General features: G+C 32.9%; 2 protein-coding genes across 3 annotated transcripts in view; one reads left to right on the forward strand and one right to left on the reverse strand.

Annotated features, from left to right (window-relative positions):
• LOC124369963 (nipped-B-like protein) overlaps positions 1-1,858 on the reverse strand; it is a 93,819-nt gene extending 91,961 nt beyond the window's left edge. The window contains 1 exon segment of the mRNA XM_046828192.1: positions 1,575-1,858. The gene's annotated coding sequence lies outside the window, so the exon portion shown is untranslated.
• Positions 1,859-2,076: 218 nt separating this feature from the next.
• Positions 2,077-16,812, forward strand: part of LOC124369964 (sterol carrier protein 2) — a 55,923-nt gene continuing 41,187 nt past the window's right edge. Inside the window, exon 1 of one of the 2 annotated variants that reach the window (XM_046828196.1) lies at positions 2,077-2,260. In XM_046828196.1, coding sequence (XP_046684152.1) covers positions 2,210-2,260 — 51 coding nt within the window. In that variant the 5' untranslated portion in view covers positions 2,077-2,209. The remainder of the gene's footprint in view (positions 2,261-16,812) is intronic. The other variant, XM_046828193.1, reaches the window with a different exon arrangement.

Below are 16,812 nucleotides of genomic sequence, written 5' to 3' on the forward strand. Positions count from 1 at the left end.
GTAAGCAATTAAATAAAATTCTTAATGCAATTTCTTCTCACTACAACCTATTTAAAAAAATAAGGTATCAAATAACCAACTTTGACCAATTTTAGAATTCTTTGTTTAAAGTTTGTTATTGACGATGGAAGGGTTGAAAAAAAGATAACAGGATTTTGGACATTTGCCATCTTTATAGATTATAAAAGGTATAACAAAAGGTTTTGAGGATTGGAATCTATCCTCTTCATCAGGTGGGGGAGGTATTAATACATACAAAGTCTTCTTGTTTGTTATTTTTGTATGTATTAATACCTCCCCCACCTCACGAAGAGGATAGGCGAGATTCCAATCCTCAAAACTTTGTGTTATACCTTTTATAACCTATAACAATGGCAAATGTCCAAAATCCTGTTATCCTTTAAATTTTAGAATTTTGTCTTTTATCCCCCATATAGGCTAACCATGATCCAATTGAGAACAGTCTCAGCCTCAGAATAGAGATGAAAACAAATTAGGATAAAATATCTTAATACAACAGTTGAGGGTAGGGAGAGATTAGGTATATGCTACTGTCACCCTGAACACAAACAAAACCAATGAGCCTAATGGGACAACAAGTAGAAAAGATATATTATAAGCATTGGAAGAGCTAGTAGGCCTACACAAATAAAATTAAAAAAATGTTTAATGCTAAAGAGATGGGATAGTGTAGTCTTACAAATATAAGGCCTTACTTAAATGAAACCAAATGTAGGTACTAGGACTCTTGGCTCTGTTTATTTGATCAGCTGACACTGTCTTCTCAATTCATTCAAATGACAATTATACAAAATTAATATTTCCAAACAAAAACATTTTGGGGAAAATGTAACTTGTAATAATTTCAACAAGTAGCCTTACAATAACAAAGAGTCAGTTAAACAATATAATTAATAATATAACAATATAGGTCTATTTAAATTACTGTTCATGTATACAGATAACAATTTACTGGAACTGTGTGCCAGAATGTTGTTTGACATTAACATTAACATACTAGATTTGGTTTAAAATATGAAAACTCTTAGTACTCTAACCTATATAGGTTAGAGAGAAGCCTGGCATCATCAAATTTTAGGAAATCATTGAACAATAAACAACATTAGTTAAACTCAATCACAAATGAGTACACAATATTAATTGTGAAACAAAAAACTATATATAAACAACATTAATATTAGGATTACACTCATATCCTACCTATATCAGAGAAGGCAATGACCATTATTATCACCTGACAACAAAGGTAGATTAAGTTACAAAATTCAGGAATTATGAGTCCTGAAATCATCAACGGACACAAAGCAATAATAATCATTACCAAGCAATGTATTAATAAATCTCAATTAATAGACAAACAACTTTTAACATTCAAGGAAGGGGTCCTCGTCCTTACAACCTACTTTCAGCTGGAAGCTATATTCAGAGCCATGTGCATAAATGAATATTTCTAATCAAATATAAACAAGTACACACCCTCCAAGAGTGTCTATGAATAAATATATGCTTTATACTACTTAAAAAACTATGAGTAAAGAGAATGTTTAGCTTACATTTAATATTGTTAAAAGAAAACATCCTTGATGGCTGCTAAGCTAGGGATTCCATTTTGCAAAATGACACAAACACACACATGAAATTCACACACGGAGGCTCAGTAATTTAAACACAAAATTTTAGACTAGCACTCGAAACTGTATTGAAATCAACAGGTAATTGACTTCATAAAATTTTCACTTATACTTAATATTCTCTGATAATAAACTAAGGACTAAAGGAGACGCGCCAAACTCTTCAATGTCTAGCCATTATTATTGGTGAACATTTCAATTCAATAAAGTAGTGCCACAATACAGAGCATGTTGCATGATATTAGTACACTCTTAGTGGATAAAAGTAAAACAAACTAAACAAAAACTAGTTTTATAGTTTTAAAATTAGTCCTATTAAGCATTTATTGATGAAATTGATTAAATTTTAGATAACAATGCGGACGAATACATAGAATCATATGAAAATAGCCTCTAAACAGGTCTGACAGTGCTGCCATTCCACACATCAAAGCTAAAATGACGACTACAGACTAAAGAAATCAGTTGTCTTTACCGTCTCGTTGAAGGTGTTTGGTTGAATATTGTTGGACAGTGTTTAGTCTTGTGAATTTGATTTATATAGAAACATTTTTATAATGGCGGGGTTACCTGTGAAAGTGTATGTGATCGGAGTTGGAATGACGAAAGTAAGTACTTAATATATCGTGAAACTCATTATTTTTATTATTCCTTGTCTACGTACCTACAACAGATTTTCTAGAACAGATTCACTTCAAAAGTTATTCCCTTGAATAGCCTAGTCCTGACAACTTTAGGCCTAGCCTGTCTTGAAATTTTAAGTAATTAATGTCTCGTGGGCTATGTGATTTGAGAAAATTGGTTTACAATATAAAATATAACGTAATTAAATTTTAAGGTTCTCCTGTGATGTCCATAGTCATAGGTCTAAATCAAGATGACTACTCTTCATAATTCTAAATAGACAATAGACAATAGACAATAGACAATATTATTTATTTCCTTTAAGACATTTTACAATGTAATTGGATACGTCAAATACAAGAAGACAAACAGCATTTTTGAGATCATTAGGTTACTTATAATAAGATCTTACAATTTATAGAACTTATAGTCTATAGTATAAAAATAGTAATCAGTTGCCTAGTTAATTTCGGAAAAAATTATAGTCCTTGTACTCTGCCACAGTATAAAAGGCTTGGTCTTTAATCCAGTCTGATACAAAACATTTAAACTTGTTAAAAGGCAGATTTCTAATAGGCAATGGTAGTTTGTTATACAATATGAGCTGTTGATAAACATGACTATTTAAAGTTTTTGAGAGTCTTACATATGGAGTTATAAGGTTGTTTCTATTTCTAGTTAAATGGTCATGATTCAAGTTTTGAGCAGCAAAGGAGTCTATATTCTGTTTAACATGAAGCAAAGTACTTAAAATATATAAGGATGGAACTGTGATAATTTTTTAATTTCTTAAAACTAGCCTTACATGATTGTCTCAAGGTTAGGCAGTCCAGAACTCTCATGGCCTTTTTTTGCCATATGAAGACCTTAGAGGCATGACAGGCGTTGCCCCAAAGGCGAATTCCATAGTTCATTTGTGAATGGAAAAGACCATAGTATACAATTAACAACGTTTGTTGGCCTATAGATAATTTAAGTTTCCTAAGAAGAAAGACAATGCGGGATAGTTTTTTACACAAATTTAAAATGTGGGGTTCCCAGCTCAAGCTGTTGTCCAGTGTAAAGCCTAGTAATTTTTACTTCGCTACTTACATTACTAGTAACAGGAACATCCCTGAGAGAAAAATAGATCAGTTCAGTTTTGCTATTATTGGTAACTAGATGATTAGAATCAAACCACCTTTTTGCATAAGTAAAGGCATTAGACAGGTTATGTTTTACAATTTCAAAATTACTATCAGAACAGAGTAGAGTGGTATCATCGGCATAGAGTACACAAAAAGTTGGAATATTACAATATATATCATTAACAAAGATTAGATACAAAAAAGGTCCAAGAACGGAGCTTGTGGGACACCAGCTATAACATCATCATACATCGAGCTGATGTCATCTACAACCACTTTTTGCTGCCGACCAGATAAATAAGATTTGATTAAGTTTAGTTCCTTTTTTCTGATACCATAGAAATATAGCTTATCGTACAAAATATTAAAAGACAGGCAGTCAAACGCCTTTGTCAAATCTATCAAATTAGATGCAACTATGTGTCTATTTTCAAAACCATTAATAATATACTCTACAATTGCTTCCATAGCTAAAACTGTGTTGTGTTTGGGACGAAACCCATATTGATGGCTATACAATAAGTTATTACCATTAAAATATTCATGAAGTTGTAGGATCATGCAAGATTCTATAATCTTTCCAATGATGGGTACGATGGCTATGGGTCGATAGCATTCAGGAGCCTTTAAGTCCCCTTTTTTAAAAATAGGTGTGATCTTGGTAAGTTTTAAACCTTCAGGGAAGATTCCATGTCTTAGTACTAGATTAATTAAAAAAGTTAACGGTTTGACAATAAATTCACCAACAGTTTTTACAACATAGTTTGACAGACCAAACACATCTTCGCTTTTAGAGTTGCTAAGGTGTGAAATAGTTTGAGACACTATTTCCATACTGACCGGTTGCCAGCTAAAACCAGAAACAGGGATAGGCTTATCAAAGTTTACAATAAAATCATTATGGTTGTTGTCATTTAAATCTAGATCAACATCACTATGTACATTTTTTGACACATTTACAAAATAGCTATTGAGACAATCAGGAGAAATAGGTATGACATTTTTAGGTTTAATATAGCATGATATAAAATTAATTTTTTATTACCTTACTAGTCTATAGTACTAAAATACACCAAGGATTTGTCATTTGAAAATAATATTATTAATACATGAAAATGAAAGTTTGATTAGTGTAAATAAGTTACATAGTAAATGTAAGATTTATACTGTTAATCTTTACAGAAACAGGCTATTGCAAGGTGTAACTTTGTATCCCACTCCATATTCATAGGCATTTCATGGGCTGCAGTATAATAAGCGGCTACAACCACACTCAAATCATTGATATTCATGATTACTATATCTAAACTACCAAAACCAAAATTTCAATCTGAATTATCTTACAGGTATTTCAAAATACAGTGTAGGTTAGCTGTTTTCATAACTTAAAAAGTAATAATTTAATGACGAATAAAAGGCTAGGCAATATTTATTTATAAAATGTAACAAATAAAATAGTGCAGGACTAATAGTTAGTTACTTTTGACTATTTTGAAGGTTAAACATGTACCTATAATAGCGTGTGACAGAAATAACTCTTGTACATCGCCATTGTACTTGCAGCATTTTATAAGATATACTTTTATCATAACTAAAATTTAATTCCAGAATCTTTTGGATTCTGACGAGTAATTCTGTTAACTTAAATAAATCTGTACCAGACGTTATTGGTACCTCCCTAAGCACGTCACGTAAAATGCTAGGGAACTAGGTACCTATCGTCCCTGTTTGTCGGCCTATTTTGAGTTGTAAATTCTTGAGCAACCGTTTTTGCGGTTGCTTCAATGGCGTGTAAAGTCATAGCATGTAGAATTTTCACTAAACCACTAAGATCTAAGTTACAGGAGTTTATCATGTTTTATATTGGTCAACCTGCAAATTGTCTGTTAAGGGAATTTTTGGTTCATCCATATGCTCATCCAAGCCACTCACAGCACCACCACGAAATAGACTAAGTCACGAATTGCGTTTAATTGCCCACGCATGGCATCAAGCCTATTCATAGGTTTAATTCCTCACCTGCATTGTTCGTGGGCTTCCTCAGTATTAAGTTTCTAAATCCAAGACACGGGTTTTGGAATATTACGTATGTCATACAACTTCATCTCCCAGCAGGATAATTTTACAAATATTAAATATTCACAAACAAATAACAATTAAGAATAATCAATAAATGTAACCCACTGTGTATTGGACAAAAATGTTAATAAAAAACTTAACAGCACTAATTATTAAAACTGAACTACAGAATACAGGTCACAATAGGTCTGCATTCACCGATCAACCGCCTACGATTGGCCAGAGGCCAATAGTAAATAGCAATCGTCACGGCAGAAACAAGATGGCAGCAAAAGAAGGAGGGAACAGGAATGGGCCTTTTTTATTATTGGTTCATGCTAGATGAATTTTTTTTAACCATACTGTGACTCCGCATTGGTTTATTACAAATAACTAATCTGTTTGATAATTTTGGTTCATTTTTCAGAATTGGCAACTAAAGCGGCCTAATCTCGACTGATAGTTCACTGATTGGTTGGTCTGCCAATTTAATGTATTTAGCCTCAATTAATTTCCTTTTAAAGAAATGAGGTTCCCGGTGTATTATGTTGGCTTCATCCCAGTTCATATGATAGTCTTCGAACCAACGATGGTGTGCAAGTTTTGACTTTTCTGCTAGACCCTGTCTTACGTTTTCTGTGTGTTGTTTTATCTTTACATTTAATGGTCTTTTTGTCTCGCCTATGTATTCCCTATTGCGACTACAATTTATACTGTAAGCATAGTTTATGGAATTCTGTGTGCCATTTTTTGGTTTTGTTTTTATGAGACTGTCTAAGATTATTGTGTGTTTAAAACGTGGTTCTAAGGTTGTAATTTCTACCTACTCTTCTCATTTACTCCGATAATCCCGGCACATAAGGGATTGACTTAAATACAAATTTATCACTAAAAAAATTCTGTTTTTCTGACTCAGGAATGATTCTTCTTGTTTGTCTGCACTTGTTTATTACTAATTGAGTATCCATTGCGTCTAAGATCTGATTCAACTTTCTTAAATTCTTCTTTTAATCCATCTTTATCTGAGCATAAGCTCTTAGCTCTGTCATGAGTAGGCCACTCCTTCTTTGACAGATTTTTGAAGGTTTGATTGATAATTTAACCATTTTAGCGCCAAGAATTTTGGGCAGGTCGCATCACATAACGCCAGAGTTACTGGTGCGGGTTGTCCCGTCGGGCGCCGCACCACAGCCCCGGGGTATGTCGCAGTAGCGTCAGGGCAATTTTATGAATTGACACATGTAGTTATAAATCGTTCTCATTTCGCTAAATTTTATGATAAAACTAATGATTTTTACCTAATTTTTCGTTATTAATAGGAGAACAATACATGTAATGGAATTTATGAAATGTTGTTCTGTCAAAATCATATACCTTTAAAAGTTAAATGCTTTTTCCATTTTTGTGTGTAAATTAAGAGCTCAAAAATTCCTGAAAAAAATATTTACTTAATAAACCTCTGTATTATAGTGTAATATATTTAATTGAGAAAGGCCTGTGAAAATTTGGTAAAGTGATACTAACAATTTATATATTTATCAGTAAGCAAAGTACAAAACTGAATTTTACTATAGAAACGCATGTGTCGTTAGATAAAACATTTTAGTTTGTATTGTTATTTTGTTTGAATATTGTTGTATGAACGTCTATGGAGTGCTACTTGCTATAGTACATTTTACATAAAGGCAAAAATCAGTACTAATTTTATTGATATTAGTCAATCAATGGTTGTGTATTGCATGAAAATGTTGAGTCTAAATAAAGGCTCTTGGCGCTTAACGTCAGAACTTGTCCAAGCCTGTATATATATATATATATATATATATGTAGGCTCTTGGCGTTTCATCACCAACCTAGCTTGAGCCTAAAGGCTCTTGGCGTTTTATGACTTAACAGGTTGAGCCTATGTATAGGCTCTTGGCACTAAAAGGGTTAAATATTTTCCTGTGTGTGTTTTCTTTTAAAAAAACAATAGTCTTAAGGACATCCCTATATCTTGATACACACACATCCAAAAAAGGAACCTTGTTTTGGACTTTCACTTCCATTGTGAGGTGGATGGAAGGAGAAATACTAATAATGTGATTCAAAAACTTATTTAATTCAGTGTCTCCATGAGGAAAAAGAACAAAGGTATCATCCACATACCTCCACCAAATCTTCGGTTTGAACTGAACTGAAGCCAAGGCTATTTGCTCAAGTTCTTCCATAAAGATATTGGCGAAAATAAAAGACAGTGGAGAACCCATTGCCATCCCCTCATCTTGAAGGTAAATTTGACCCTCTAACTCAAAATAATTGTATTGAGTGTAGTTCCATAATTACTGACATGGGAAGTTTAGTTCTCTCCATTAATGTTTGGTCTTCTTTGAGACGTTATTCAATGGTTTTGAGAGTTTCTGGAACTGGTACATTTGTGAATAGACTTTCAAAATCAAAACTTACTAGTTTGTGTATCTTGACTTCTCTACAAAATCCCTGGAATTTTTTATAAAAGTCAGTTTTTCCTAACAAAGGGATTGAAGTGGCCAAAAGGACTTTAGACAATTCCCTGCAAGGTGAATCACAAGAACTAATGGTTGGCTGGAGAGGGATACTAGTTTTGTGGATTTTGGGAAGGCCATACATTTGGGATCTTGGATTGGTGAGGAGTTAATTTAGATCTAAATTTATCTGAAAAATATGCTTTATGTTTTCTTTAGGCTTTTGTTACTTCGCATTCAAATGAATCAGTCGGGTCTTTATTTAAAACTGTATATTTGCCAGTATTTCAAGTTTCCGCAATCTTTTCTTTATACGCTACCGAGTCAAGTACAACAGTAGCGTTGCCTTTATCAGCTGGTAAGATTTTGACCATGTCGTCTTTCCCAAGGATCAACATAGCCTTTTTCTCCTCTATTATAAAATTGGGCTTTGTGGGAGGAATTTTCCTGAGCAAAAGACTGGTCTCACAACGAAACCGGTCACTCTGTTCCTCAGATAACTACAACAGCAGACTCGATTCCAGTTATGAAATCCAGTGCATTTGCGATTTGGTATTTATTTACAATACCGTGACCATGAAAAATGGACTTTTTTTCATGGGTTGGGCATTTATAGCCAAGTATTATTATCACAGGTGCATATAAAACTGGGGGGAAAAGTATATTATTGGTATGTCGCAGTAGCGTCAGGGCAATTTTATGAATTGACACATGTAGTTATAAATCGTTCTCATTTCGCTAAATTTTATGATAAAACTAATTGATTTTTACCTAATTTTTCGTTATTAATAGGAGAACAATACATGTAATGGAATTTATGAAATGTTGTTCTGTTAAATCATATACCTTTAAAAGTTAAATGCTTTTTCCATTTTTGTGTGTAAAATTAAGAGCTCAAAAATTCCTGAAAAAAATATTTACTTAATAAACCTCTGTATTATAGTGTAATTTATTTAATTGAGAAAAGGCCTGTGAAAATTTGGTAAAGTGATACTAACAATTTATATAATTTATCAGTAAGCAAAGTACAAAAACTGAATTTTACTATAGAAGAGAAACGCATGTGTCGTTAGATAAAACATTTTAGTTTGTATTGTTATTTTGTTTGAATATTGTATGAACGTCTATGGAGTGCTACTTGCTATAGTACATTTTACATAAAGGCAAAAATCAGTACTAATTTTATTGATATTAGTCAATCAATGGTTGTGTATTGCATGTGAAAATGTTGAGTCTAAATAAAGGCTCTTGGCGCTTAACGTCAGAACTTGTCCAAGCCTGTATATATATATATATATATATATATATATATATATGTAGGCTCTTGGCGTTTCATCACCAACCTAGCTTGAGCCTAAAGGCTCTTGGCGTTTTATGACTTAACAGGTTGAGCCTATATATAGGCTCTTGGCACTAAAAAGGGTTAAATATTTTCCTGTGTGTGTTTTCTTTTAAAAAAACAATAGTCTTAAGGACATCCCTATATCTTGATACACACACATCCAAAAAAGGAACCTTGTTTTGGACTTTCACTTCCATTGTGAGGTGGATGGAAGGAGAAATACTAATATGTGATTCAAAAACTTATTTAATTCAGTGTCTCCATGAGGAAAAAGAACAAAGGTATCATCCACATACCTCCACCAAATCTTCGGTTTGAACTGAACTGAAGCCAAGGCTATTTGCTCAAGTTCTTCCATAAAGATATTGGCGAAAATAAAAGACAGTGGAGAACCCATTGCCATCCCCTCATCTTGAAGGTAAATTTGACCCTCTAACTCAAAATAATTGTATTGAGTGTAGTTCCATAATTACTGACATGGGAAGTTTAGTTCTCTCCATTAATGTTTGGTCTTCTTTGAGACGTTATTCAATGGTTTTGAGGAGTTTCTGGAACTGGTACATTTGTGAATAGAACTTTCAAAATCAAAACTTACTAGTTTGTGTATCTTGACTTCTCTACAAAATCCCTGGAATTTTTTATAAAAGTCAGTTTTTCCTAACAAAGGGATTGAAGAGTGGCCAAAAGGACTTTAGACAATTCCCTGCAAGGTGAATCACAAGAACTAATGGTTGGCTGGAGAGGGATACTAGTTTTGTGGATTTTGGGAAGGCCATACATTTGGGATCTTGGATTGGTGAGGAGTTAATTTAGATCTAAATTTATCTGAAAAATATGCTTTATGTTTTCTTTAGGCTTTTGTTACTTCGCATTCAAATGAATCAGTCGGGTCTTTATTTAAAACTGTATATTTGCCAGTATTTCAAGTTTCCGCAATCTTTTCTTTATACGCTACCGAGGTCAAGTACAACAGTAGCGTTGCCTTTATCAGCTGGTAAGATTTTGACCATGTCGTCTTTCCCAAGGATCAACATAGCCTTTTTCTCCTCTATTATAAAATTGGGCTTTGTGGGAGGAATTTTTCCTGAGCAAAAGACTGGTCTCACAACGAAAAAACCGGTCACTCTGTTCCTCTCAGATAACTACAACAGCAGACTCGATTCCAGTTATGAAATCCAGTGCATTTGGCCGATTTGGTATTTAATTTACAATACCGTGACCATGAAAAATGGACTTTTTTTCATGGGTTTGGGCATTTATAGCCAAGTATTATTATCACAGGTGCATATAAACTGGGGGGAAAGTATATTATTGGTATGTCGCAGTAGCGTCAGGGCAATTTTATGAATTGACACATGTAGTTATAAAATCGTTCTCATTTCGCTAAATTTTATGATATAAACTAATGATTTTTACCTAATTTTTCGTTATTAATAGGGAGAACAATACATGTAATGGAATTTTATGAAATGTTGTTCTGTTAAAATCATATACCTTTAAAAGTTAAATGCTTTTTCCATTTTTGTGTGTAAATTAAGAGCTCAAAAATTCCTGAAAAAAATATTTACTTAATAAACCTCTGTATTATAGTGTAATATATTTAATTGAGAAAGGCCTGTGAAAATTTGGTAAAGTGATACTAACAATTTATATATTTATCAGTAAGCAAAGTACAAAACTGAATTTTTACTATAGAAACGCATGTGTCGTTAGATAAAACATTTTAGTTTGTATTGTTATTTGTTTGAATATTGTATGAACGTCTATGGAGTGCTACTTGCTATAGTACATTTTACATAAAGGCAAAAATCAGTACTAATTTTTATTGATATTAGTCAATCAATGGTTGTGTATTGCATGAAAATGTTGAGTCTAAATAAAGGCTCTTGGCGCTTAACGTCAGAACTTGTCCAAGCCTGTATATATATATATATATATATATGTAGGCTCTTGGCGTTTTCATCACCAACCTAGCTTGAGCCTAAAGGCTCTTGGCGTTTTATGACTTAACAGGTTGAGCCTATATATTAGGCTCTTGGCACTAAAAGGGTTAAATATTTTCCTGTGTGTGTGTTTTCTTTTAAAAAAAACAATAGTCTTAAGGACATCCCTATATTCTGATACACACACATCCAAAAAAGGAACCTTGTTTTGGACTTTCACTTCCATTGTGAGGTGGGATGGAAGGAGAAATACTAATAATGTGATTCAAAAACTTATTTAATTCAGTGTTCTCCATGAGGAAAAAGAACAAAGGTATCATCCACATACCTCCACCAAATCTTCGGTTTGAACTGAACTGAAGCCAAGGCTATTTGCTCAAGTTCTTCCATAAAGATATTGGCGAAATAAAAGGACAGTGGAGAACCCATTGCCATCCCTCATCTTGAAGGTAAATTTGACCCTCTAACTCAAAATAATTGTATTGAGTGTAGTTCCATAATTACTGACATGGGAAGTTTAGTTCTCTCCATTAATGTTTGGTCTTCTTTGAGACGTTATTCAATGGTTTTGAGAGTTTCTGGAAACTGGTTACATTTGTGAATAGACTTTCAAAATCAAAACTTACTAGTTTGTGTATCTTGACTTCTCTACAAAATCCCTGGAATTTTTTATAAAAGTCAGTTTTTCCTAACAAAGGGATTGAAGTGGCCAAAAGGACTTTAGACAATTCCCTGCAAGGTGAATCACAAGAACTAATGGTTGGCTGGAGAGGGATACTAGTTTTGTGGATTTTGGGGAAAGGCCATACATTTGGGATCTTGGATTGGGTGAGGAGTTAATTTAGATCTAAATTTATCTGAAAAATATGCTTTATGTTTTCTTTAGGCTTTTGTTACTTCGCATTCAAATGAATCAGTCGGGTCTTTATATTTAAAAAACTGTATATTTTGCCAGTATTTCAAGTTTCCGCAATCTTTTCTTTATACGCTACCGAGTCAAGTACAACAGTAGCGTTGCCTTTATCAGCTGGTAAGATTTTGACCATGTCGTCTTTCCCAAGGATCAACATAGCCTTTTTCTCCTCTATTATAAAATTGGGCTTTGTGGGAGGAATTTTCCTGAGCAAAAGACTGGTCTCACAACGAAAACGGTCACTCTGTTCCTCAGATAACTACAACAGCAGACTCGATTCCAGTTATGAAATCCAGTGCATTTGCCGATTTGGTATTTATTTACAATACCGTGACCATGAAAAATGGACTTTTTTTCATGGGGTTGGGCATTTATTTATAGCCAAGTATTATTATCACAGGTGCATATAAACTGGGGGGAAAGTATATTATTGGTATGTCGCAGTAGCGTCAGGGCAATTTTATGAATTGACACAATGTAGTTATAAATCGTTCTCATTTCGCTAAATTTTATGATAAACTAATGATTTTTACCTAATTTTTTCGTTATTAATAGGAGAACAATACATGTAATGGAATTTATGAAATGTTGTTCCTGTTAAAATCATATACCTTTAAAAGTTAAATGCTTTTTTTCCATTTTTTGTGTGTAAATTAAGAGCTCAAAAATTCCTGAAAAAAATATTTACTTAATAAACCTCTGTATTATAGTGTAATATATTTAATTGAGAAAAGGCCTGTGAAAATTTGGTAAAGTGATACTAACAATTTATATATTTATCAGTAAGCAAAGTACAAAACTGAATTTTACTATAGAAACGCATGTGTCGTTAGATTAAAAAATTTTAGTTTGTATTGTTATTTTGTTTGAATATTGTATGAACGTCTATGGAGTGCTACTTGCTATAGTACATTTTACATAAAGGCAAAATCAGTACTAATTTTATTGATATTAGTCAATCAATGGTTGTGTATTGCATGAAAATGTTGAGTCTAAATAAAGGCTCTTGGCGCTTAACGTCAGAACTTGTCCAAGCCTGTATATATATATATATATATATATATATGTAGGCTCTTGGCGTTTCATCACCAACCTAGCTTGAGCCTAAAGGCTCTTGGCGTTTTTATGACTTAACAGGTTGAGCCTATATATAGGCTCTTGGCACTAAAAGGGTTAAATATTTTCCTGTGTGTGTTTTCTTTTAAAAAAAACAATAGTCTTAAGACATCCCTATATCTTGATACACACACATCCAAAAAAGGAACCTTGTTTTGGACTTTCACTTCCATTGTGAGGTGGATGGAAGGAGAAATACTAATAATGTGATTCAAAAACTTATTTAATTCAGTGTCTCCATGAGGAAAAAGAACAAAGGTATCATCCACATACCTCCACCAAATCTTCGGTTTGAACTGAACTGAAGCCCAAGGCTATTTGCTCAAGTTCTTCCATAAAGATATTGGCGAAAATAAAAGACAGTGGAGAACCCATTGCCATCCCCTCATCTTGAAGGTAAATTTGACCCTCTAACTCAAAATAATTGTATTGAGTGTAGTTCCATAATTTACTGACATGGGAAGTTTAGTTCTCTCCATTAATGTTTGGTCTTCTTTGAGACGTTTTTTCAATGGTTTTGAGAGTTTCTGGAACTGGTACATTTGTGAATAGACTTTCAAAATCAAAACTTACTAGTTTGTGTATCTTGACTTCTCTACAAAATCCTGGAATTTTTTATAAAAGTCAGTTTTTCCTAACAAAGGGATTGAAGTGGCCAAAAGGGACTTTAGACAATTCCCTGCAAGGTGAATCACAAGAACTAATGGTTGGCTGGAGAGGGATACTAGTTTTGTGGATTTTGGGAAGGCCATACATTTGGGATCTTGGATTGGTGAGGAGTTAATTTTAGATCTAAATTTATCTGAAAAATATGCTTTTATGTTTTCTTTAGGCTTTTGTTTACTTCGCATTCAAATGAATCAGTCGGGTCTTTATTTAAAAACTGTATATTTGCCAGTATTTCAAGTTTCCGCAATCTTTTCTTTATACGCTACCGAGTCAAGTACAAACAGTAGCGTTGCCTTTATCAGCTGGTAAGATTTTGACCATGTCGTCTTTTCCAAGGATCAACATAGCCTTTTTTCTCCTCTATTATAAAATTGGGCTTTGTGGGAGGAATTTTCCTGAGCAAAAGACTGGTCTCACAACGAAACGGTCACTCTGTTCCTCAGATAACTACAACAGCAGACTCGATTCCAGTTATGAAATCCAGTGCATTTGCCGATTTGGTATTTATTTACAATACCGTGACCATGAAAAATGGACTTTTTTTCATGGGTTGGGCATTTATAGCCAAGTATTATTATCACAGGTGCATATAAACTGGGGGGAAAGTATATTATTGTATTATATTGATGCCTTTCGGGCATTATTGCGTTAAAAATGGAAAATAACCGACAAAATTTTGTCGAACAACACTTGGAGGGTTAAGGATCAGGGGCATCACGTGATCTGGGATTCGACTTTTGCAAGCTCGAGTTAATTTTTTTTTCTAAAAGAGCAAGCAGTGCGCAGCACTGCGCAGCGGGCAGGCATCGTTGACAGAATTAACGTACTTGTCAGCATCATTTCAGTAAAATTGCCAGAGATACTGTCAAAAACAGAGTTTTCAAAAAATCGTAACTCCTTTGATTTTCGTTGCCGACGAATTTTTTCTTCACTATTGTTTTCAGGAAAAATTGTAGTTTTCAGGGAAAAAAAAATGAACATACCTTTCCATGGTCACGTTATTGTAAATTGATACCGCCGATTTTTTGTGCCACAGAAAAGTTTAAACCCTTAAGATAAAATTGATATTTCCGCTTCATTGGTGATTTTTGAAGAGAGGTTGATTACATTTTTATTATTGCATCCATATTCATTTTGCCATTTTTAGACAAATCACATTGTTAAATTAAATACCAGGAATAAAGTAGCAACAATTTTGTAATACACAATAATTCTAGGATGCCTTGTTCATTTTTATTGTTTAAATTACCGATACAATGTGTTAAAAATTGAAGATTTTTGTGAAAAATAAAACTACTTCTCTTGTTGTAAATTATGTAAACTTCTGATTTAAGATAAAACATGTCTGGGCAGTTTTAGCCAGAAAAACTGAAAAGTGTGATGGTGTTGAAAGATTTCATGAACTAAACATTTTAGTAAAAATGTTTGTTATTTTTAAGCCTGGATTTTGTATCTTGCCAGGGTTGTAGGGAATGATATTGATCAATTTTTTTGTTTACAATTTGTTATTGGAAATCTTTTTGTAATGCAATTTTTGTTATTGCCAGGGTGTGTACTCAACAGTGCTGCCAGATTATAAATAAAACTTTGTTACATTAGATTATCATTTTCCTTTAAATAAGAGCAATATAAATATTAAAACCGCAATATTTAGTATTACATTAAAGTTACAGTCCCTGATTAAAACCAAACTTAAAATACAATCGTTTACTGGGGAACAAGTGACATAGATATGCATATACTTATTCCTTTTACACTATAAATACCTTATTTACTAATTGTACATATTTTACGAGTATTTTAGTGTTAAAAAGTTTTGGATTATTGTTAAATTAAAGTTATTTCCAATAAATATAAATTATTATCATCCAGTTTGATACATTTAGCGTAACAATTTGAACCTGTCATGAAATCAGTGTAAACTGTAACAATTGCAAGTATGTTTAGTATGACAAGCAGTTATAGGGACAGAAGTAAGTGCTACATACTTGGATTAGGCAATTCCGTGCACAGTATTGTGAAACATGCTGAATAATGACATGAGGTTCGCATTTATTTGGTCTCTATCTGACAACAGTGTTTTCAAGTACTTGCAAGCTTAAATTTGTTACACTGGATACTATTGTTCTAAAAATATTCATTAAAAATATTACACAAAGAGATGAATTTTAAAAATGTACCACTATTTTGGGCATAGTATACACTACAAAATAATTAAAAAATCATTATCAGAAGTTGTTTAGTGTGTAAGCTTGTCCTGAAAACATTCCTGACCTGATACACTTTAAAAATAAATATCTGAATATGTATATTTAAAACTGATATTATTTTTTAATTTTTATTTGTATTATATGCTAACATCTTACACTAACATTTTTGGACTAAGTTTGGGAAGTGCCAAATATAAACTGGAAAGGTCATGTTGCATCTAAGCCAAAATTTAATCTTCTGGAACTGTTTTGTTGATTTAAGTTTTTTCTTTGGCTTCAAGAGCCTGTATTGCTGTATATATGATTACACAGGGTGTCCTGTAACTCTCTGGACCAAGGTATACCAGTTGATACTCAGGTCAAGATGCTCTCTGATGCTTAGTTTTCCATCTGTCTGTCTGTATGTGTTTTTACTACAAAATAAATATCTCTAAAACCAATTAATTAAATTATACCAAATTTGGTTCAAATGTTTATGGTAACAAAGCCAGTTACTGAAAAAATTTGTCATGAAATTATCTTTAGTATTTTCTAAATGGCAACCATAAAACTTAAACTTTATGGTGAAATATGTTTGTCTTGACGTGAGCATCAACGTGGTATACCTTTGTCCAGAGAGTTACAGGACACCCTATATAGTAGTTATAAATGTGTGTAGTTTAAAATTTATAATGT

Source organism: Homalodisca vitripennis, chromosome X, assembly GCF_021130785.1.
Source record: "Homalodisca vitripennis isolate AUS2020 chromosome X, UT_GWSS_2.1, whole genome shotgun sequence".
In the NCBI taxonomy this organism is placed as follows: domain Eukaryota; kingdom Metazoa; phylum Arthropoda; class Insecta; order Hemiptera; family Cicadellidae; genus Homalodisca; species Homalodisca vitripennis.